At 38.3% G+C, this 23,204-nt stretch overlaps 1 protein-coding gene across 4 annotated transcripts in view; it reads right to left on the bottom strand.

Moving 5' to 3' along the window:
* LOC129745981 (facilitated trehalose transporter Tret1-like) overlaps positions 1-23,204 on the bottom strand; it is a 173,831-nt gene that overhangs the window by 136,127 nt on the left and 14,500 nt on the right. The window contains exons 1-2 of one of the 4 annotated variants that reach the window (XM_055739396.1): positions 2,375-2,779; positions 2,028-2,191 (exon numbers count right to left, since the gene is read on the bottom strand). In XM_055739396.1, coding sequence (XP_055595371.1) covers positions 2,028-2,073 — 46 coding nt within the window. In that variant the 5' untranslated portion in view covers positions 2,074-2,191; positions 2,375-2,779. Of the gene's footprint in view, positions 1-2,027; positions 2,780-23,204 lie in introns of those variants that run through there. The other 3 variants (XM_055739397.1, XM_055739395.1, XM_055739394.1) reach the window with 3 other exon arrangements.

Here is a 23,204-nt window from a genome sequence, read left to right as displayed (position 1 = left end):
ACCCTAATTAGTCGTTTTTGTTACTTACATGTTTCTACAAATTTTGCTCAATTTGAAAAGTAGTTTAAATATTTGGGAATATGAAATGAATTATCCCTCCCAACTTATATATGTACGTCATTTTTTCAAGGCGTTTGAATTCTCAACGGTTTATTTATCCCAGAACTGTGAAATGACGAAATTACAATGGACAAGGGTCAATTTTATGGTCTCCAAATATAAAAAATGAACGCCCTTTTCCCAAAATTTTGAAGTTTACCGTTATTATTAGATAATTGATAGACAAATAAAAAAAAACTGGTGTTGTTGAAAAAAAGTAGCGTTCACAAATTTTTGACGTTTAAAAGAATATTTTTTTCACGAACTCTAGTTATATCATAAAAAATATTGATTTTTCAAAGAACGGATCTCTACCGCAACTCAATCCATCTTTTCCAAATTTTTCAATATTTCGATTTGACAAGTGAATTTGGAAAGCCTTCTATGAACAGGATGATTACGAATTTGAGTCTTTTTTAATCATTGCACCAAACCAATACAAATTTTGCTAAAAAAAGTCGATGTTTGGAGAGATTTGTCAGTTCCGAAACGGTTCATTTAGTTAATTGTGCAATGTTGATTATTCCGCATCAATCACGGAGTGCAACCATTAAGCCATTGACTGGGAAGGGCCGCAGGTAGACATTAGTTGATAGCAAGCTGAAACAATAATCCGGGTCTATATGATCCTAACCGGCTAATTGTCCCTTTTTTACTGGGTAACTCTGGCAACCCTATACAAAAATCTCAAAATGCGAAATTGTAGAGCTCCTCATTTTAGGAGGAGTCAGATAATTTCATGTATCTAGCTTTAACCGTTCCTGAGATATCGCTTCTAGAAAGTACAGTTCGGGTCCTATAGATCCTAAGCGCAAAGGAAGGCTAATGTTTGATATACCCTTCCCTTTTCCAACACCGTGCGCAGGGTTTGGCCAAGGCATCTTCAAAATTCTATTTTTCAGGTTTAGAAATTTTTAAGCCTAAGCCAATGAATTTAAAGACTTAGCTTCTTTTGAAATAACCATTAAAACGGAGAGTTACAAGTAGGGCCAATCGAAGTTTTAGGAGACTGTGCATACGGATGTGAACTAACAAAGCTGTTTTGTTTTAAATCAGTATACAAACTGGGAAGATTCCAATACTAATGTTGTCAACTGATTCAGATCTGCACAACTTGTTTATATTAAATTATCTTGGATACTTTTTGGACAATCAAAAAGTTCTTTTCTTTTCACATGCGAAGATGTTAAAAATTATACACCTCCCAGTTGGGACACAGTTAGTTAACATCTGGGGGTTTTCACGCCGTTTTCTCTTCAATATCGTAAAAAAAAATCAATACACCTGACATTTTTGGGTCTTTCTATCCTCCCAATTAGCCCCTCCGGTACGTCCCCTTTTCTGGGTAGGCTAGAAGAGAGCGAGAGTGTGCGATCTTAGCTCGAGGCAAGGTAAGCGATACCGAAACTTTCAGTTCTGCGGATTGGGATTGGGGCGCCCGCCGCGGAGAAGCAAAAAGCGAGACAACGAAGGAGAACAACACTCAGCCCCGGACAAGTGTCGTTGGTCGGTGGAGGCGCGGCGCGTGTTATGGTCAACTGTAGGTACAACACAACATCAACAAAAGGAGCAGCTAAAGCAAAAGGAAGGTATGAATGGGAGACACACTTCCAGTCCAGTCCCCTGGCCACATTCATCCACTTGCTTGCTTAGAAGAGCTCTCTTCTGTTGGTTGGCTGGCCCATAGAGATGTGATAGAGATTAATTGACATGCACTCTCTTCAGTGTGCCGGGGTAGACCTTTAGTCGTCACGGGGTGATTCGCTACGAATGATATTTTACTGGGTACAACAATGTCGAATGAGAGTCGTAGAGGGGTTTCCGAAAATCAGCTGTGAGGATGTTTTTTTTGAGTGAGTGTGGGCGTTTTGGACGTTGGAGTCAATATGTAATATATTTTTTGGGGCATTTAGGGTGTCAGTACTTACCACAGATCGTTGCAAAGTATTGGTTCCGAATCCCTTTGGATAACATTGGAAGTCCTTCGATTGGCCCGGTCGGTAAATAAACTTGGCTCTGGGAAACCGCGATACTTTACCGGCATACACTTGTCGTGATCCGTGAGCACGTCTAACAGGTTGGTTGCCAAAAGCTGCGCAAGAGAAATGACAAATAAACTTGGCTGAGCTACACACTTTGTTTGTATTTTTTGTTTGTTTTAAGGTCACGCAGGTATTTCGCAGCCACTTCGAAACCAACAATATCACTGTCAGCGTCTGCGTCTCAGAAAACCAGTTCTGCAAAGCATGGAAAGCCCAAAAAAAATTGCACGTACGTACGATTGGCTCTGATCAAATCTGTGTTAAGGTGAGAGTTGGTTCTGCGACAATCGTTTTTTTCGCAGAAGCTGCCGGCTTTCGAAAAAGTGAAATATCAACCCCAACCCCTCTCTCTCTCGCCTTTGCTCTATCAACGCAAAGATGTTAATTGCACCAACAGAATAATGCAGCAGCACTTTCAGACGACACGCGGAGTTCACAGGCGCAGGCAGGGAAGAAAACAAACACAAAATCCTCAACTCAAACTCCGAAGGGGTACAAATAATGGTAAGAAGGTAAGGTAAAGTGTTGGAATTGTTTGTTGGAGGTTTGGGCAAATGCCGCTAGCGCGCGATTTCACTTTCACTCGCGTCCGTATTCGTCCAACGCCGCTGAACAACTGCGAAGAGCACAAGTGTTGCGCCCAGACAAGAGCACATGCGAAAGCGTTGACGATGAGGACGAAGACGACGACGACGATGGAGGCAAGAGGCGGCAGCGACGGCAATCCAGCATGTCTCGTAGAGTCAACAAAACAGAATTTATATGGATGTGTCGCGGACGTCGCCGTCGCCAACGACGTCGACGACGTCGTTGCATTCCGTCCAAACGACGAACGACGGCGACGCTTGGTGACCGGCGAGTGAGCATCGAGACGTGCCAAAGTAGGTATGTCTGTGCATTAACGCAGCCTGGAAAAACTTGTAAGTTATTACCACGTGCTCAAACAAAGTCGCACACTACACTGGCTGTGTTGCCGGTTGACCGGTCGAGTAAACATCTTTGTGATGATTATTGTCGTTATTTAGCGGCTTTCGAGGATGCTGGAGAACAAAGTGCGTAAACATAATATTTGTATGCATTGCGGACTTTGGAAGGATGAGACTTGAAGTTTGTATTGTTAGGGAAAATTTGAAATTTAATCTCCAAGGTTGATACACTCATAACAATTACACTAGTTTACAGCATTTTTGAAATAAAGGAGCTGAAGATAGCTTTCAATGTAAATCGGCCGCTGAATGCGAAAAGTAAATTGAAAAAAAAAATCTCAGTAGAACAGTTTTTGCGTTATGCTCCAATTATGAAATTTCGAAAAATTAAAAAAAAATCTTGTTTTGTCAATAATCGACAACTACCAACTTACTGAGCTTCACATCTTTCGTTCAAGACTGCTTTGCCAGGAAGACCCAAACTGACGCCATTTACCCTGATCTCTCTGGTGCGTTCGACAAGGTGAACCATGATACACTATCGCAAAGCTCGGACGCTTAGGATTCTGTGGATCTCTATTGGATTGGTTCCGGAGTTGTCTGACGGGACGGAAATTATCCGTTCGAACTGGTGAATCCTTTTCCAGGCAATTACCTGCCCCCTCAGGGGTGCCCCAAGGAAGCCATTTATGACCGATAATCTTCGTAATCTACTTCAATGACACACTTTCGCTTCTTAACGGCACAAAACTCGCTTATGCTGATGACCTGAAACTTTTTCACGCCATAAACAACCAAAACGACATCGACTTTCTACAGTAGCAATTTTCTATATTTGCTCACTGGTGTGACATTAACTGCCTGCCGTTGAACCGCAGCAAATGTTCTGTTATATCATTTTCCCGTAAGCGGCACACTCTTCACGCTGAGTACATCCTTGGAAGCGAAACCATCACCCGACTGGAACACATCAACGATCTAGGAGTTATCCTTGATCCACGGCTGGAGTACAAGGCTCGCACGAACTATGTTGTTGACAAAGCTTCTAGAAACCTTGGATTCCTGTTTCGCATGGCCAAGACTTCAAAGACGTGTATTGCCTTAAAAGTCTTTATTGCTGCATAGTTCTTTCCATTCTCTAGTAGGTACACATCAGTTGTCTGGTGCACCTTCTATCAGAACGGAGTGGAACGGATCGAGGCTATCCAGTGGCGCTTCCTGCGGTAAATATGCCCTACGTCACTTGAATTGGCACGATCCGTTTCGTCTGCCAAGCTACGAAAATTTTTGCCGCCTCGTAGACTTGGATACGCTTCAAGTTCGTAGGAACGCTACTCGAGCTCTGGTTGTGGCTGACCTGCTGACATCGAAAATAGACACTCCCACGCTGCTGGAGGCTGTCCCTTTTAGTGTACGACTCCGAGGATTAAGAAACCAGAATTTGCGGCTTTACGTTATCATTCGTCTGAACAACCATAGGGCCAATAGCGCTTTTGTCGGAATCTTAAAAACTTTTCATCGTTTTTCTAAGCATTTTGACTTTGACGTTTCGAGAAATGTGGAAGGAAGAAAATATCAGATGTGTCTAGAACCGTGTAGAGTAGATTTCAATTTTAATAAGTTATTTAGGATTAAGTAATCATTTGGATCAACATGAAATCTTTTGATTTGTTTTATACAAATGAACAAAAGGTGATGAAATTTGCTATCGATTATCTGAACTTGACTTTTGAGTATGATCAACAATATTGTTGCTATTAGTGAAGATGTGATAGTAAAAATAATAAAAATGCATTTTTCAAGAAAAAAATATTGATTTATCGACAGTTTTAGACTCGATGGTAAATTGAAAAAATCTGATTTTCAATGAACCGTAAATGTCAATTTAAAACAAAGATTTCAAGTGATTATTTATCAAAATCGTTCGAAAATGGTTCATTTACTAAAAAAGTAATATTTGCATTTTTATTTAATAGTTTAACGAACCGCAGTGAACTTACCTTAATAAAGGAAGAATTAAACATGATAAATTTCCCTCGCTCCTAGCTGAAATTGATCATTAACTTACCAGAAGGTCAAATGCCAAATTTCAATAAAATCTGAGCATAGGGAGGGGTTTCTGGAGTCTGAAGCGTGAATAGGATTCTAAGGAATTTTGCTCGAGAGAAGCAAAACTTTGTCATTTAATTTTTTTTCTTTATTGACCGATTGTTTTTTATGAACATTTTTATTAAAGCATTCACCCGAAGACTGCAACACGATTGGACTTCAAAAAAAGTTATTGCAGTTCAAAGATTGTAATCTTGCCGCAATTTGTCGTCTTAAACGGAATGAGTGAAATGTAGGTACGATAATTTGCGGCCCACTAAATTTAAAACCCAAATCAAATAATAAAACTGATAGTGTTATGTGAAGATAATTGGCCTTTTTTTCCTGCTGGGGAGAGAGTCCACTGCGACCATTAAGTTGATCTATTGTGGTTTACCCCGCGTTATTATTTTTACTTTGCTATGCTACTTGACACCCCTGTACTAATGGTTGTTTACCGGTAGTACTACTAGCACACACATATCTAGGATCTCCAAGTGCAATCTAAGTTCCCTTGACAAGATCCATCCACATGCATGTGCTGCATCATTGAGGCGTACAATTCCAAGGTATACACGGCTAGCATTTCACTAATGCTAAAACCGCCAACCTTCATCATACTATGTGTGCCACGTTATGTCTCGACCGGGATTCGATCTCATGATCGTTGGCTTAGAAGACAAGGATGCTATCCTCTAGGCCACGATCTGCTGGCATAATTGACTATACTCATAGTCAAAAGGTAATTTAACAAATAGTTGCATGAATGCCTTTTGCAAGCAACAAATCGAAATGTTCTCATTTATTGCGTTAAACTTCTCTTACTCAAAACAGGATAAATCCGTCATGAGCGTGTATTCCATTTAGAGAAACGTCTAACAAAGCTGTGATTCAAGCTCATTTAAAAGCTGTTTATTGAAATTGTTTAATTACAATTTTTATCTAGCTGGCATAAACCAATTTCAAAACTGTTTTAGAACTGCTAAGATTTTCAATATTAACTTACTCAAAGCCATGTTGATTGTGAAACTGTGTACTAAAAACTAGACATTTTCAACAAATTTGGCAATGTTAGTAAAGCAAACATGTGTTGCATAGTTAATGAATTTCAACGCAAAATAATTGCATCATTTGAGGAAATTAATATGTTCCTAAAATTATTATTTTTAATTTAAAAAAATGCTTAAATTGTGGTCAACCTTCATTTTCTTAGAGGCACGCTTATGTTTTGATACTATTTCATATATATTTCACCAGAAATCTTAGGTTGCAGGAAGTTTAGTGCTAAATGAAAATATTTTTAAAATTATTTAAATGTAATTTTCATCAATTGAGAGACTAAGTGATAACACTAGAAGAAAAACACGGAATAGAAAGCTCCCACAATAAAATTCCTATCCAATTTCATGACGTAGTTTTAAAAGAGCTGTGGGTAGTCTTAAAAGAGCTCCGAAGAGTTTCTTAAAGCTTTGTCTATAAGGTCGAATAAAACTATTCTGTTGGATGTTTTAATATAGCTTATAGAATTAGCTTTAAAGACGTTAACAAAAGTAGTTGTGCTAAAGCAAGTAAGCCTGTTTATGAATGTTTGGTAACTCGGGATATCATCGACTTATTCCTTATTAACTAAAGATCTATGGAGATCTTTTAAAACGGAATCCATGATGACTTTCGCTCATTAAATGAAAGTCAAAAGTTAGAAAACCTTGGTTTAGCAGTTCAAAATTCGTATGACAAGGAAATTTTCCAAGATATAAACGATGCTCAATTTCAAGAAGGAAAAAGACTCGTTAATCAAAACAGTCACATTTTTTTGTTGTTGAACAGTTGCTACGACCCTTCCTATTGTCATTTGAAGAAACTCTGAATTGAATTGTGTAAATACAGTCCCCCCACAATCATTAGTCACTTAACGAATCCTTTCACCACAAAAAGCTTGTTAATTCAGGTGTTAGTTGACCAAATAACAAGTCACCAATAACATGAATTTCAGTCATTAAATGCTTCCCCTTTGAGTTCAAACGTGTTTTTATGTTCAGTTGTGTTAAAAAATAACATAATTTACCGAAACAATCAGCGTTTTTCAATCCACAATTAGGCTGGAACAAATATCAGTTTCTTCTTTTGTCATCCCCCCCCTTCGAAATTTCAAAAAACCCGAAGGGAGAAATAAATAAAGTTTGAAGTAATTTATGTAAATTTCGATAACAAATTCCAATATTTGAAAGATTAAAAGACCAAAAAACAAATTTATGAAAATGGATGTCATTTCACCTTTTGTTTTCTTGATTTGATTGAATTATTCGATAAAAAATTACTTGATTTATAAGTTTTGTGCAACGATATAGTATGCAACTTTTTTTGCATACAAGCTTCCGTGCAATTTATTCCAAATTATTTGTTTTTCGCATTATTTTTAATTGTCCCCCCCCCCCCCCTCGCGATGTTCCAACTCCGAGTGACAAAAGAAGTATTTGAAATTTGTTCCGGCCTTATTGGTCAAAATTGCAGCCCGTAACAATTGTTAGTCAAATTGCTCACAATTATTAGTCACAAAGAAGTCCATGGCAACACCCGAATATCAACATGGAAATCATCTCGTTTCTGGAAAACATTCAGGGGCATCATTTGATAGTATAAATTCAAGGGGCATTTGGGTTGAGCTATAGCAACCAAGAAATGTTTTGCTTCGCTAGCAAAAAAGTGACCCATGATTGTGTGAAATTTGGTAGATGTTGTAACAATTATGGGTTAATTTTATTTTGCAAATAATTTTGAAATTCACGTCCTTTTGGCTTATATGAGACCTATTTATTGTGTAGAAATTTTTCAAATACCCGCATGACTTAACGGTTTAAGATGTCAAACTTATAACATTGGAAATTTTTGCGATAGTTTAATAGACAATTATTAACGTATGACAAAATCAATTCGAACAGCAATTTTACTGATATTAAGCGCACACAAAATATTTTTAATGCATTTTGATGACATTACCGATAAACTAAAAATAGTAGTTTGAAAAAAATTATTTTAGTTCAGCAGATATCAGCAGTTCAAATGACCGGTGACTAATAATTGTGTGTGACCCATGATTGTGGGGGGACTGTATGTTCGGCGAGATATTTGCAGCTGCTTTGCCTAAATTGCAGAAGTTGGCCTAAATATTGTTTCAGTGGTGAGTGTTCCAAAAAGTGAACAGTCATTCTTGATTTCAAAAGGGCGCTCGCATTTTGGCAAAAAGACAAAGTGAGAAAACAAAATCCAATTTATCTATTTGTCACGTAACAATCACAGAAAACTTATGATTATTTTTAAGGAGTTTAGGTACTTACCCAGATCACCAGAAATCGTAAAGTAGTGGTCATTGTAGATTGAATAAGCATCCAGTTTAGATTGGAATTGTATAAACATCATGTTGTAGCTAAACCAAGCTATATTATATCGTTGATGGTTTGTCAATAAAGTTGTTTTGAATTGCAGTAGAATTGTGTAAAGCTCAATATTTAATCCCACTGTACAATTAAGGAATCTTTCATGCTTGCGATCTATGATGACATATTATGTCCATGAAAAGTCGTACAGTAATTGTGAGAACATCGTATAATGCAATTTAAACAATCTTTTCGTACATGTCATTCAAAGTCGCTTATTGAGATAAACTTAATCGGTAAATAATTGTTAATAATGAAATTCCAATGCTTAGTAATATTGTAATCATCTTATGTCAACAATTGCAAAAATTGGAAATCCTTGACGAATTTGGTTGCAAAAATGAAGGCAGTACTGAAAACACTGACAACAACTATGTATTGCAGATTGTCGAATCGTTTAACAGTACAGTAAATAGCTAGCTAAGATCGCACAGCGCTGAATACTATTATTGATTGTAATAGAATCATCGATGAGATAGTTAAAAGTTGTTTATCAAAAAACGGCATCTATAAATAGATTTGGAGTCCGAAATGATGCAATCAGTGGTATTTTATACGATCAACTGATTTTTAAACGGAACTCTCAACTGTACATGCACAAATTTGCTTGTTTGTATCAACATGAAATGGCGCCGAGGAAGTATCGAAGGACAGGGATCGGAACGTTGTGAATTCGAGACTGAGAGAAAAGAGACACATAAAATTGTTATATGGTTCCATTTTATTCGCAGTAAACATTAAATTCTATTGTATTTATGCTCACGGCGATTCATAGTAAAATCGTAATAAGGAAAAAATATAATTGCTTTGGGATACAGTAAAAATAAATTGTGTTAAATGGTGAAGAAAGTTGTACAAACCTCAAGCTACCTGCAAAAGGAAATTGTAATCAAATTGTAAGACAGGCAATAGAAAGTTGTAAGTTGTACATCATAAGATTTTGTGCAAAGCAAAGTTGCTATCAAATTGTTGAAAACGCAATACAAAGTTTTATATTTTCAAGTTGAGCAAAATTTGGTCCGTATATTGCCTCCGTTTTTGGTACGTACAGGCTCATATAGAAAATTCTACACAACTTTTTCAGGTTGTACAAAAGTGTGTATATCTCAGAAACAACAAAAAATATACAGACCAAAATGTTCACTGGGTAGTCAGGAACAGGGTTGGTAAATTTCGCCTGTCACGCTTAACCCGACTAGCTTTTTTTCATCAAACGACCGGCACCTTACTCAATTGACGGAGCCTCACTACTCGCATGACGGATAAAGCACGACAACAATCAACATTTCTCCGTCATGCGACTGGCGAAGCCCCTACACATGGTCAAATTTCTCCTGAGAGTGACTGACACAGCTTTTCACACTTCGATCGGCTGCTGGCGGCAGCCTGCCGCCGGCAGGTACAACTAATTGAACGACTTGCTGGCAGAGAGCAACAATAGCAATAAAAAACTGAAAACGGGCTAGCTGGCAGGAGCAACAATAATAATAAATGCGTTTCTTTTTCGTCTTCGGCTTGCTGGCAGGAGTAACAATAATAATAAATGCGTTTCTTTTGCGTTATCGGTCGTTTGAATGACTTCGAATGACTGGGGAATGAATGACTGGCAAACGAAGTGACTGGTCGTTAAGGAACAGTCAAATGAGTTTGACGGACCATTTGACTAATGACGTTGAATTATGCCAACCCTGGTCAGGAAAATGATTAGATACAGCAAAATAGGCAATTGATTATATTTTCTCAAACTTCAAATGCGTTTATCCCAAAACAGAGGTCTTGGCGTAAGAGACAAGAAAACGTCAGCTTGCTAGAAAAGTCACTTGAAAAAAGGAGTTTTTCAACTTTGTTCTTTTCATTTACATTTTTTCATAGATATTACATGATATATTACATTTTGAAAAACTCATTGTGTTGACTTTTTTGAGGAGCAGTCACTCACGGCTTTTTTAATTGCTAACAGAGATAGTTTAACAAAAATCAACCTACCTTAATAACAATTTTTTAGATCATAAACATATCTTAAACTTATTACTTCTGTAAAATGAAAAATGCAGTATCTACATACATTTTCAAAACATTTATTTTGAGATATACCTGAATATTTTCATCACTTTTTTTCAATCAAGCAACATTTTTGAACACAGTGCTGAATTCCTGTATCCCTTTTTAAATTTTCAGAAGCAAATGTAAAAAAAAATGTACATTGTTTCCAGCCAAACTGCATGTTTTTTTTGACACTGAAAAGCATCGTGATATTTTACTGTCGTTGATTCGACTAATATTGTTGATACACTAAGTAAAAACAAAATTCTCCTCGATAACCCGCAAATAAACATTTAGTTTTGCGCTTCATTAAGCATCCAGCAGCGGCGTTACATTTAACGTTCATTGAACTTACCTTTAAGTTCTACATAGATGATGGAACGAGGCGTAATTATTGTCTTATCAGTAGAGACTGGCGTTAGTTTTTTTTTCTCAGAATCGTCTGATCTGTGCACAAATATAATAATCTATAATTAAATCTGGGTTCATTTTAAATGGCAGAAATATTAATGAATAGTAAAACCCCGTTTATACGAGGATTCGCGTTATCCGAGCCACCATTTTTATACAATAGTCATGTAAAGTTATGTTTTTTTACCGCGATATGATGTTTTGCTTTTTTCGATGATTTCCGACATGTTTGAAGTCTAAGCTTGCGCAAAAGGATAGGGTTAAACAATTTTTGTTCGTGTGATCCGAGGCTTCACTTATTCCAGGTGGTCCTTCCTCCAACTACCTTGGATAAGCATGGTTACACCACTGACCATACTGACTGGACACTCGATTTCGTTTGTTGGATAATTTTTCCAACAGAACGCAATGTCGATTCCAGAGTGCGAATCGATTGATTTGAAGAAATGCTATCCCAGTTAGAAAGAGCCAACCAATTTTCGAAAAAAGCAATTCAGACGATTAATCGTGCTAAAACTGTACATTATTCCTACAGGGCATTTGCACCGGAAAAATGGTTGGTTTGCTACCTACCTTCGGTATTGCGAACCTGCTAAATTTTATGAAAAAAATTAACCAGAAAATAATCGAATTTTTGTTCTAAGTGTCCTGTCAGTATGATCAGTAGTTCCACTGTACATTGACATACTCTTTCATTTTTCTCTTGTATTGCACATCATCCAGGCGCATAGTTCGGTAAAAACATGGACTTTGTTCTGGTACATAATCGATGTTATCGCAAGTTTAGAATTTAAACTCATCAAAAAAAAGCATAACAATATATCACGATGATTAAATACAACTTTACATAGATTTTGCAAAAAAAAATTGTGGCTCGGATAAATGAGGTTCCACTGTACATTGCAATTAACATGGCAAATAACCGATCAAAGATTCAAGTTGAAAGATGCTCCAAAGATTAGAAATCTATGAAGTCTAAATTGTGTATACTAAATTATTCTATTTGTGGCAGTGCAATACTCAATCGTTTATAGTACCGTTGTTTAGAATTTCTCGAAATCGAATGGCGTTTTCACTTCAATTTAGTGAAGGAAGAAATATTTCCAAAGTATAAATTAATCGTCTCTTGTAAAAAATTCAAATTGCATCCAGGATTGCTTGAAGAGGCGTTTTCTGAAGATTGTAAATTCTGTAAGTCAAAATTTAAAGCTCATCTGATGCGAATAAAATTGCCCGAAATACCAGTCCTGATTGTAATCCAAAAATAAACGGTTCCAGGAATTCCCTTTCGATTTCGACTGGCCGCCCTTCAGACAAACAGAGTCCACTCTCGGTGCGTAAGAGCTCGCTCGCTGGTAAATGATAATTTTATCTGCTACTTTTGGCATTCCAGTTGGCACCAATAGGTCCTGCTGTTGCAAATTTATGACCCCAAAAGAGTCGCACCACAACCAGGGGAGGGAAGGCATAAAACCACAATCCTGGTTAAAACCTGCCCCTGTGCACACGGCTCGAATGGCGGTCATCCATCGAGGCGCTACAGTATTGACCATATTTTTTGCATTGAAGCCCTTCTTTTTCCATTGTAAGGATCTAGACACCACAGGTACATTCCAAACAAAAATAAGTTTCTAAAGAACTTTACCCGTTCAAGCGAATAATTTCCATATAACTGTAGCTGCACGAGCGAGATTTTTTTGCCGCGAATAAATTTACTTTCCAGACTTGTCCAAATCATTTGGTAAGGTGCATTCATTATTCAAACCAAAGAAAAAAGAAAACGATGACAAAAAAAAACCTAACACAGACGGTCGCTTATTAAAGTTCAGGAATGTCCTTGTTGGTGCAGCAAGCAGTGTTTGCTGCAGGTACGAAACTCTTAATCAGTCTCAAGCTCTGGTCCATCCGATTCGTTAGCCTTTTTTTTTTGTTCAATCCTTTTAAAGAAGGTATGTTTTTTTATCAAGTCATTCTATGTATATTTGGGTATTTATGATTGGTCATTGACCGATCAGACAATCATCGTTAAACCTCACGAAATATTTATCCAGTTTTTTGTTTCTAAAAAAATTTCAAATTGGAACATGCCTAAGTTTCAAATCAAATTATCAACTGTGCAAGATCATGTTAGCAAATGACAGTTTCTCAAGATTAATGGAATATTCATTGTTTTGAACAGAACTTTCAGAGGAGTTCCCTATTTGTTCGTAACTATAAGTCACTATCTATTTATCCGTCTAGCCTACTTAACTATGTTCAAGAAACTGTGTAAGAGAATATTCCAAAAGCTTCAACACTTTTCCAGAGCTATTTTAATTTTTACATCTTTCTCAAGCACAACACACAGAAAAATCAAAAAAAGATGTAGGGACTGTACTCAACAATATACACCCACAAATCAGACTCTACTCCACACCCACAATGAACTTCCTTGTAGGAAGAATTATCAATATAAGATTCTATTCCGGACCAGCATTAACAAACTTTCTAATTACTGGGATTGTTCCAAGCTTTGTTCGAAGGATTTCAAAGGTTACGTTACTGTATAAAAGAATTCAACAGTATAATTTATGCCACAAAGTTGTTCATAGATAAGAAAAAGGGTGGGCAAACAAAAAGCTCAACATAAAAATTTATCATTCATTCTACGGTAGAAAAGAGTCTATCACGTCAGCTAATAGTTGATTAATATAAATTAAACTCCAAGTATTTAAAGCCAATTTCATGAATCATTAATCAGATATTTAACTATAAATATAATAGATTTAACTATACATTTCTGGTTGTCCTCTCACATTTAACTGTTGATGTTTTCACATTCAACTATAGATATAATAGATTCAACTCTAAACTGCTGATTGGCCTTATGTAATCAACTATAAATATAATAGATATAACTATAATGGTATGATTGATTCAATTATCAATATTATGGATTCAACTCCTATTGTAAGATTGAATTCATGCATTCAACTATAAATTAAAGTTTCCGGATTGCCCAGTTTGATCCGGGTTTGCCCAGATATTTCATACAATATTTGGAAAAGTCCGGTCCAGCCCCGGATTTCGTTGAAAAAACCCGGGGTTTTGCTGGAGTTATTAGCCAAATTTTCCAAATCAAACGAAAAAAAACTAATTGTGTTGTAATTTTTTTTTAATTTTTGCGTCCAAGACGAATTTTTTCGAGCAATAATCTGAAAGGTTTTTCGAAAGTCTAAAATACCTTTTGAATTCTGCTGTTAAGTAATGATGACAAAAAAAAAATTCCATGTTTTTATTTACATTTTTGTTGAGTATTTCCTGGGTTTTGACCAAATTATTCCGGATGTTGCCCTAATTTTGGTTGTCAATTTCAGTCAGTTTTCAGAGAAAACAGGCAGGATTGTGTAAAATTCTGGCAACTTTTTTACTATAAATATAACAGATTTAACTATTAACTGCTGATAGATCTTATGCAATCAACTATAAATATACTAAATTCAATCAAAGTGATATGATTTGTGACAAACTCTTGGACGTAGCTGTAGTAACCGGTGCTCTCGCTGCATAACCTTCGACTAATTCACAACCTTTTTTCCGACGCATCTCCGGAATATACATCCGTTCTCTAAAGCAATCTAGTTAAAACTGAATTTCATGACCATTCAATCTTTCTCTTTTTCTCTCTATTCTTACATACACACTTTTTCAAGCTGTCATTTTTTTTCTCTGTCTCTCATAACTCATTTTTTTTACTGGTGTTCGTTCTATTTTTTTTTTCACTGATATTAATTATCACTTTGTTTCTATTCTACAAATCAGATTCATATTTCTTTTTCGTTTATTTTATATCTAATATTTATTTCTTCTATTCACTACAGTAGCGTCTCCATCATCACGGTTACCAGCGAAATTTATTTGGATAGTATTAAGTACCTTTAAGCAACATAAATGTCAAGAGAAAAAGATAGATATATGTATAAAGGAGAAGGCATATAGTTAGTAAGATTTTCAGATGAGATAAAACGAAAGTTTCAAAGCGTGTAGTTGGCGGCAAAAACTAAGATTTTACGTTGTTTTTAATACAAATAAATTTGTTTGTGTAGTATTGTTTATTTTTAACCTGTGCACATTTTATTAACGAGAAGAATTTCAGTTTCAAAAATTAGAAGAAGCTTTGAAAATTCAAATATAAATTTAGTAAAAAAAAACATTAAAAAAAAAAACCATAATTATAAATTAAAACTCCTTCAGCTTTTCCCACAAATCTTTCTTATTTTCTGGCATAAGAGGACAAAGTTTTATAAAAATCGTTTTTTTTTTTATCTCTATTCCTCTGTTTTCATTTCTAAAGTGAAGCACAGATTAAAGGTCAAAGTCCGGGCGCGATACTTCCTTGAGTTGTTTCACCGTGCATAATGAAAATCGCATCCAATCTCCTTTAAAATAAGATTTATAATGAAACGAAAACGATCCTCTGATGAATTTCAACTCTTTGATTTCGGCCAGTTTTGGCCATTATTCGATTTAGCTTCTCCTGAAATTTTTATGTGCAAATTTTCGTCTCCCTCACTAACTCATGTCAATATTGTTAACAGTTAATATGAACGATTCATTTGCGACCCTTGATCCAAGATTTGATACCTGAAATCAATTGTTTATCCCGCCTAACTCACATATGTTAACTTACATCATAATCCAATACATGGCCGTAGGAACGGGGGGTTTTGAGGGTTAAACCCCCACCCCCCATGAGGGTCCAAAAAAGCAAGCGAGGTATTCTACTCTACCCTCAAAATTTAAAATTCATAATCAAATTATAATAATAGATCAAAGTTATTCAAAAAGAAAAATCTAGATAAAAAACTAATGCCAAAACCTCAAAAACCCATCCCAAGTTCAAAATTCTGCTGCTGCTACAAAATTTTCTCACTTCTTCATAGAATAAATAGACAAATCTGGACTGTTTTATTTAAAAAAAAGAAAAAATCCTCAATAAAATCAATCGAAAATAACTTGCTCAAACATTTCATGATAATTTTTTGAAATTTACTACAGAATTTGTTTTTTAAAGTTTGATTTAAAAATGAGGATGAGAATAAACCCGGCAAAATCCGGGCTTTTCCTATGAAATCCAGGAAACCAGATTGAACCGAACTTTTTCCTTAATTTTTTATAAATATCCGGGCGAATTCGGTTAATCGGACTATCTGGCAACCTTATCATTGAAATTCAGGTCTGAATATGAAATTTAAAATTAAACCAATTTAGAAGGTTCTGGTTCCATATTCTCATAACCAAAATTGAATTTCACCATTTTTTCGAATTTCTGGTTCTGTATCAAGTTTTGGATTCTTGTTTTTTTTTTCAGTTCAATAATCATTAGAAATTAGGAATGAAAAGCTGCTTTGAAATCCTGGTTCAAATTCGGTTTTGCATTTCATATGAAATTTTAATCATGTTTTTCGAATATCATATGCATTTTTAATATTTTGAAAAAAGTTTTCCGAGTATGACAAAAAGAATAATTTTGCTTTATATTGAAATTCGAAGTTCTTAAACTTTATTCTAACAAAAAATTCAAACATTTAAATCTTCTAAGTGACGATCCAAAATGGAAATCTCGGATTCAACATTTGAAATTCCCATTTAAATTCAGATTCACAAAATAGATTAAAAATAAATAATATGAAATATTGAAATAAGATTAAACCATCACTACAGAATTTAAATAATAGATTAATTAATGATGGCTCCAAACTTGCCTTAATAAATTATGATCTGGAATTAAGAAACGGAAAAAGTATTTTTATACATTTAAAAAATCGTATAGAAATTCGAAAACAGATTCAAAGTTCAATTTTCGAATCCAGGTTCAGAATTCAGGATCAGAATTCAGATTGAAATTTTACAACAGGTATAGCTTGTGAATGAGTTTTTCAATCAATATAGAATTGTTGAGGAATTCAAAAGAACATAAATAAGCTTGTCAATTCAGTTACCAGATTTCAAATACTTCTCAGAATTAGTTGGACACACAATTCAGCTGAAAATCACAAATATAAAGTAGAATTTGAGTTAATGTTCTCATTTTGTTTTAAGCAAAATATTGAAATTACAATAAGGAAAAATCATCCACAAGATTTTCATTATAGAATTGATTCTTTATGAAAAATATTTTCTGTTAAAGAAACCTGATATTCACCCAAAAAATTTTTCTCAAAATTCTGTATTTTCTCGGAGTTTTGTAAAACATTTCAAATATTGCAGTGTTTTCAAAGCCAAATTCCGAATCAAAATCATAAATTTAGTTCAAATTTGCATCATGACCCAAATTGACCCAAAAAATTTTAATCTCTTACTGTTTTTTTTTAAATTTTCATCTAAAGTTAGAATCTTAGAATTTGCAAAAGAGTTTGCAAGATTGGGCTTGTTTTATTGGAATAAAGAATAAGTTTTTTTTTAAATTGAAGGCTTATAAAGAACTCATCTATGCTCAAATCCAATAACTTTGATATATCAGACTCTTAAACAAATCAAAAATTTAACCATCGATGAAAGAAAATACCATATCTTGTTTTCAAGGTGCATTAAAAAATTCAGCTGACTGTTTAGGCTAAGGACCACTTTTCTAAAGTTATGATTTAATGCGAATACTATTAATGAGTACTTAAAAATGAATATTCATATATGTAACACTACAAACATAATTTGTTTTAATTTTTTTTCGCGCGTTTTTGGGCAGAAAATCATAGGTAAAAATTTGTCATGAGTCGGTTCTTCCTACGGCCCTGATCCAATATATAACACAATGAGTCATCTACAAATCTATCAACATTTTTCTTCATTCTCGGTACTAATTTGCACTTATACATACCGAATTTCAGTTCTCTAGATCTTAAGGCTAAAACTAGACCTAAGAAGGCAATTGGGGTCAATCAAACAAACTCGCAAACAAAAAAAATCAGAAATTGATTTAAGTGTACAAAGAAATATATACCTTAAGAAGTTTCTTCGATAGCATCACACAAATTTTCTTCCTCACTCGAACACAATTTTGGAAGATCCAACGCACGCATTTTAATGAATAAAGAGGAAAAGGGAAAAATCGTTTTTATTTTCTTAAAACAAAAATGGTTTATGCGTCACTTCGGCGTAACACGGCAGAGATGTACCCCCTTGGTTTCACCCTATGATGCAACATCAAGCTCATGCACATATACATCCTTTTACATTCGTTTTCCTTTTTCTCATTTTTGGCTTTTCTCCTTTTCCTCTTTCTCCTTTTCTTCTTTCGCCAACTTCAGACTGGTACAGAAAACCCCAAGACATGTGCCAGTTAGGCAACGCTTTCAAGGCTACTGGCGCCCGTCACAGCATCCACTCCCGTAGGATTTCAAACCACTAAGGCACGGCCAACTGAGAAAAAACCAAGCTAGAATCCCGTCACGCATGGTATCTTCGCTTCCTTTTGCTGCAGGAAAAGTCGTAACTGAGTACGTGAGACCTTTTAAGTCCCACCAGACGTATGAATCCAGATTACAGGTATACTGCCCCCTAGGATCGCGTTGCTTTGGAATTGTGGTGTCATACGAGGCCCAAGACCTTCCATTAGCTTGTCAAGTTTGATTGACTATCCCGCTTCCTCTGTTCATCATCTTTCCTGATTCGTATTAGATCGCGCATAATTTGCGAGATTTCGTCGACTATAGCACGACACGACTGTTCGTGGCGACACATTTCACTCACAACATTTCAGCGTTCAAAGTTGTTGACGCCTAGAAATGAACGTGGGGCAGACAAAGATAACATGTTCTGTCGATTGCTCCATATCTACCGGGTCTGGTAATTGAACTGCTTCATTACTTCAACACAAATTATTTCGTTGCACACAAAACAGTATTGAACGACCCCTCGTCGCTTTGTTTACATTAAGTCTTAGCTATCATTGGATGTAAGTGTTACTTTTGTAATCAGGTGTTATCAAGAAAAATGGATCTCGAACAGAAACGTTGCGCTGTGGTTTCCTTGTTCCTAGCTGGCAAACGGCAGATGGACATAGTTGGTGAGCTGTCCGATATAAGTGTGTGCAGAAGTTTTGTACACAGTACAGTTAAAAGATACCTGGAGACCCTACCTAGCTAAGGGTCCAGCGCCGATTGACCGGCGCATAGGGCTGAGATAAAAGATCTCCACTGCTGGCGATCCGGAGCCAGCGTCTTCACTTGCTGCCAGCCGAGGTTCTCGTCAACTGTGCGGATTTCAGCGGCTAGACTTCGCCGCCACGAGCTTTTGGGCCTGCCTCTTCTTCAATGCCCATCTGGATTCCAGTCAAGCGCCTCTCTGCAAATCTCGTTTTCATCTCTTCGCAGCGTGTGCCCAATCCATCTCCACTTACGTTCCCGAATCTCGATTTCTAGCGCCTTTTGATGACACCGGCGATGAAGTTCAACGTTTGAGATCCAGTTGCCAGGCCACCAAGCGCGGACGATGTTCCGCAGGCAGCGATTCACAAAAACTTGCAGTTTTTGCGTCGTCACCGCATATGTGCACCAAGTTTCGCACCCGTACAGCAATACGGATTTGACGTTTGAGTTGAAGATTCGGATCTTAGTTCGTAGAGAGATCTGGCGTGACCGCCAGATGTTTCGGAGACTCGCAAACGCAAATCGGGCTTTTCTGATCCGGGTCTCGATGTCCTTCTTGGTCCCACCATCAGGCGTAATCTGGCTACCAAGATACTGGAAGCACTCCACTGTCTCAACCTGTTGTCCAGCTACCACGAAATTGGAACGATTTTCTGTATTGATTTCCATCGACTTGGTCTTTCCGACATTGATTTTGAGACCTGCTGCCTTGGAGCTTTCGGTGAGGTCGTCGAGTTTGCTCTGCATGTCTTGTTGTGTTTGGGCGAGCAAAACAATATCGTCTGCCAGGTCAAGGTCGTTCAGTTGCTCCATGGTTGAAGGATTCCACGGCAATCCTCGGTTTGGTCTACAGTCAATCGATCCAGTCAAGATCTCATCCATTACGATGAGAAAAAGCAGCGGTGACAAAATACATCCTTGTCTCACTCCAGCAGTTACCGGGATTGGTTCGGACAAGACACCGTCGTGCAAGACCTTGCACGAAAATGCCTCGTACTGTGCTTCGATGAGATGGACTAGTTTCTCTGGGACCCCTCGTCGTCTAAGAGCAGCCCAGATGTTTTCGTGGTTCAGTCGGTCAAATGCTTTTTCGAAATCAACGAACACCAGCAGAAGAGAGTCCTGGAATTCGTTGATTTGTTCCAGTATGATTCGTAGCGTTGTGATGTGGTCCACACATGATCGTCCGGATCGGAATCCAGCTTGTTGCCGTCGGAGTGTAGCGTCGATTTTCTCCTGGATTCTGTTCAGGATCACTTTGCAGAGTACTTTGAGGGTTGTACAGATCAAAGTTATGCCACGCCAGTTACCGCACTCTGTTAGGTCTCCTTTCTTTGGGACCTTTACGAGGATACCCTGCATCCAGTCGGCCGGAAATGTTGCAGTATCCCAAATGTCAGCGAATAGACGGTGCAACATTTGTGCTGACAAGGCAGGGTCGGCTTTGAGCATTTCAGCAGGAATGCAATCGATTCCAGGCGCTTTGTTGGATTTCATGTCCTTGATTGCCGCTTCTATTTCAGCCAGCGAGGGCGCTTCCGAGTTGACGCCATTAATGCGACTTACTGTGGGCGCCTCGAGCTGCGGGTTCTGTTGGCCATTGCTATTTGTAACTCGGAAAAGTTGATCAAAATGCTCAGTCCAACGCTTGAGCTGATCTGTTCGATCTGTCAGCAGCTGACCTGCTCGGTTTTTCAGCGGCATTTTTGCATTAGTCCTTGCACCACTAAGGCGGCGAGAAATATCATATAATAATCGGATATCTCCAATGGCGGCGGCTCTTTCTCCCTCTTCGGCTAGGGAGTTTGTCCAGGCTCTCTTGTCTCGTCTACAAGCTCGTTTAACTGCCTTTTCCAGCTCCGCATATCGTAAGCGGGCGGCTGCTTTGGCTGACCTGGTACATGCCTGCTCAATTCCGACTTTCGCCTTTCTCCGATCATCGATCATCCTCCAGGTTTCATCCGACATCCATTCACTTCGTCTTCCACAAACTTTACCGAGAGTACCATGGCTCGTCGTGATAAAGGCATTCTTGATTCCACACCACTGTTCTTCGACTGTTCCGTCTGTCGGCAGCTCCGAGGCTCGGGATTCTAGCTGTTCAACGTATGCCCTTTTCACCTCTGGATTCTCCAACCGGCGGACGTCGTATCGACACCCGACTTTCTCCTCGCGCCGTTGGACACGCGCAACTCTCAGTCGTATCTCGCCAAGGACGAGGTGATGGTCAGATGCAATGTCTGCGCTTCGTTTGTTGCGGACATCAAGAAGGCTCTTTCTCCATTTTCGGCTGATGCAGATGTGGTCAATTTGATTTTCTGTTCGGCCATCTCGGGATACCCAAGTGACCTTATGTGCTGGTCGATGGGGGAAGAGCGATCCACCGATCACCATGTTGTTGTTGCCACAAAATTCTACAAACAGCTCTCCGTTTTTGCTCATCTGTCCTAGGCCATGGCGCCCCATGATGCGCTCAAAGTCCTGATTATCGGAGCCAATCTTTGCGTTGAAGTCGCCTAAGTGGATTTGAATGTCACCCTTCGGAATTCTCTCAACCACGCTGTTCAATTGACTGTAAAACTGCTCTTTCTCCTGCAAATCGGCAACGTCAGTTGGCGCATAACACTGGACCATTGTAAGGTTTCTAACCCGTGTTCTGAATCTGGCTACGATTATTCTTTCGTTTATCGGTTCCCATCTTATGAGGGCCGCATGGGCCTGCGGGCTTAACAGGAAACCAACTCCTCGTTCCCGAGTAGCATGTTCTCCTCGTATGCCAGAGTAAAGCAGTACTTGCCCGGACTGTGTCTTGTGTTCTCCAGTGTTAGGCCAACGGACTTCGCTCAGTCCCAATATCTCTAGCTTGAGGCGGCTAGCTTCTCTAGCAAGTTGAGCCAGCTTTCCTGGCTGGGCAAGGGTCAAAACATTCCAAGTTCCAATTCTAGTCCGTGTTTTCATGCTAAAAGTCGTTGCCAAAGTTCCAATTCGGTTATTTCTTCTCTCAGTTTCTGTAACAATAAAAGATTTCAGGAGCAGTAGGTTGTTAGCCTAAAGTCCCTATCCCGCGATGGGGCTGCCATCTTGGACTTAGCTGGCGGGAGCCGCATTTCATAAATTCAGCCGCTTGCTGCAAGACAGACGCTGTTTGAGCCGCTCCTGACCTGGAGAACAGACGCTCGGTTGTTGTTGCACGCCGCCTCTGACCTGGGGAACAGACGCGTGCGTCCACCTTCTCAGTCTGCATGCGACCAAAGCATCCACCGGGGTTGGGTACCCGATCTCCGCTTAGGTTACTCGCACCCCAGCCGGCACCGCGGGGAGGTAGAGATAGGAGTTGTGAATAAGAGGTGATATGACCACTATGGGGTCTCGTGTTGCACATTATCCACCGTTTACCAGCCTGGAGACCGGAAGTGCCAAAAAACGGTATGGTGGGGTATGCCGACCTACTGGGGTTACACTTGCCATGGCGAAGATTGTCAAGAAGCGCCTTAAGAGAAATCCTCGCCGTAGTGCCACTAAATTGGCAGAGGATCTCTACATATCGGACCGTCAGATCCTGAAAGATAAACTTCAGACCAAGCCCTACAAGATCCAAAAGGTTCAAGACCTTACCTTGAAGAATATCGTGTTTACCGACGAGAAACTCTTCACCGTACAGCAGTTCGTTAATGAGCACAACGACAGAGTTTGGTTGCCAGACAGAAAGCCATGCCGACTTGAAGACGCCCACTCGGCGACAAAAACCAGCATCGGTGATGGTTTGGGCCGGAATCACCCTTGATAGCCGGACTCCGCTGGTTTTTGACTCTGAAGGAGTGAAGATCAACCAAAATACATATCGGGAACTAGTTCTACAGAATGTCGTCGAACCGTAGGCACGTCGACATTTTGGTTCCAGGGATTGGGTTTTCCAACAGGACTCGGCGCCGCCTCACAAAGCTAAGAAAAACCAACTTTGGATTGCGCAACATTTTCCAGGGTTCAATTCGAACTCCGAGTGGCCGGCGAGTTCACCAGACCTGAACCCTATGG

The sequence above is a fragment of the Uranotaenia lowii genome, chromosome 2 (genome assembly GCF_029784155.1).
Source record: "Uranotaenia lowii strain MFRU-FL chromosome 2, ASM2978415v1, whole genome shotgun sequence".
Classification (NCBI taxonomy): Eukaryota; Metazoa; Arthropoda; class Insecta; order Diptera; family Culicidae; genus Uranotaenia; species Uranotaenia lowii.
Note: the sequence above shows the minus strand (reverse complement) of the source record. Positions and strands in the feature narration are given on the sequence as shown.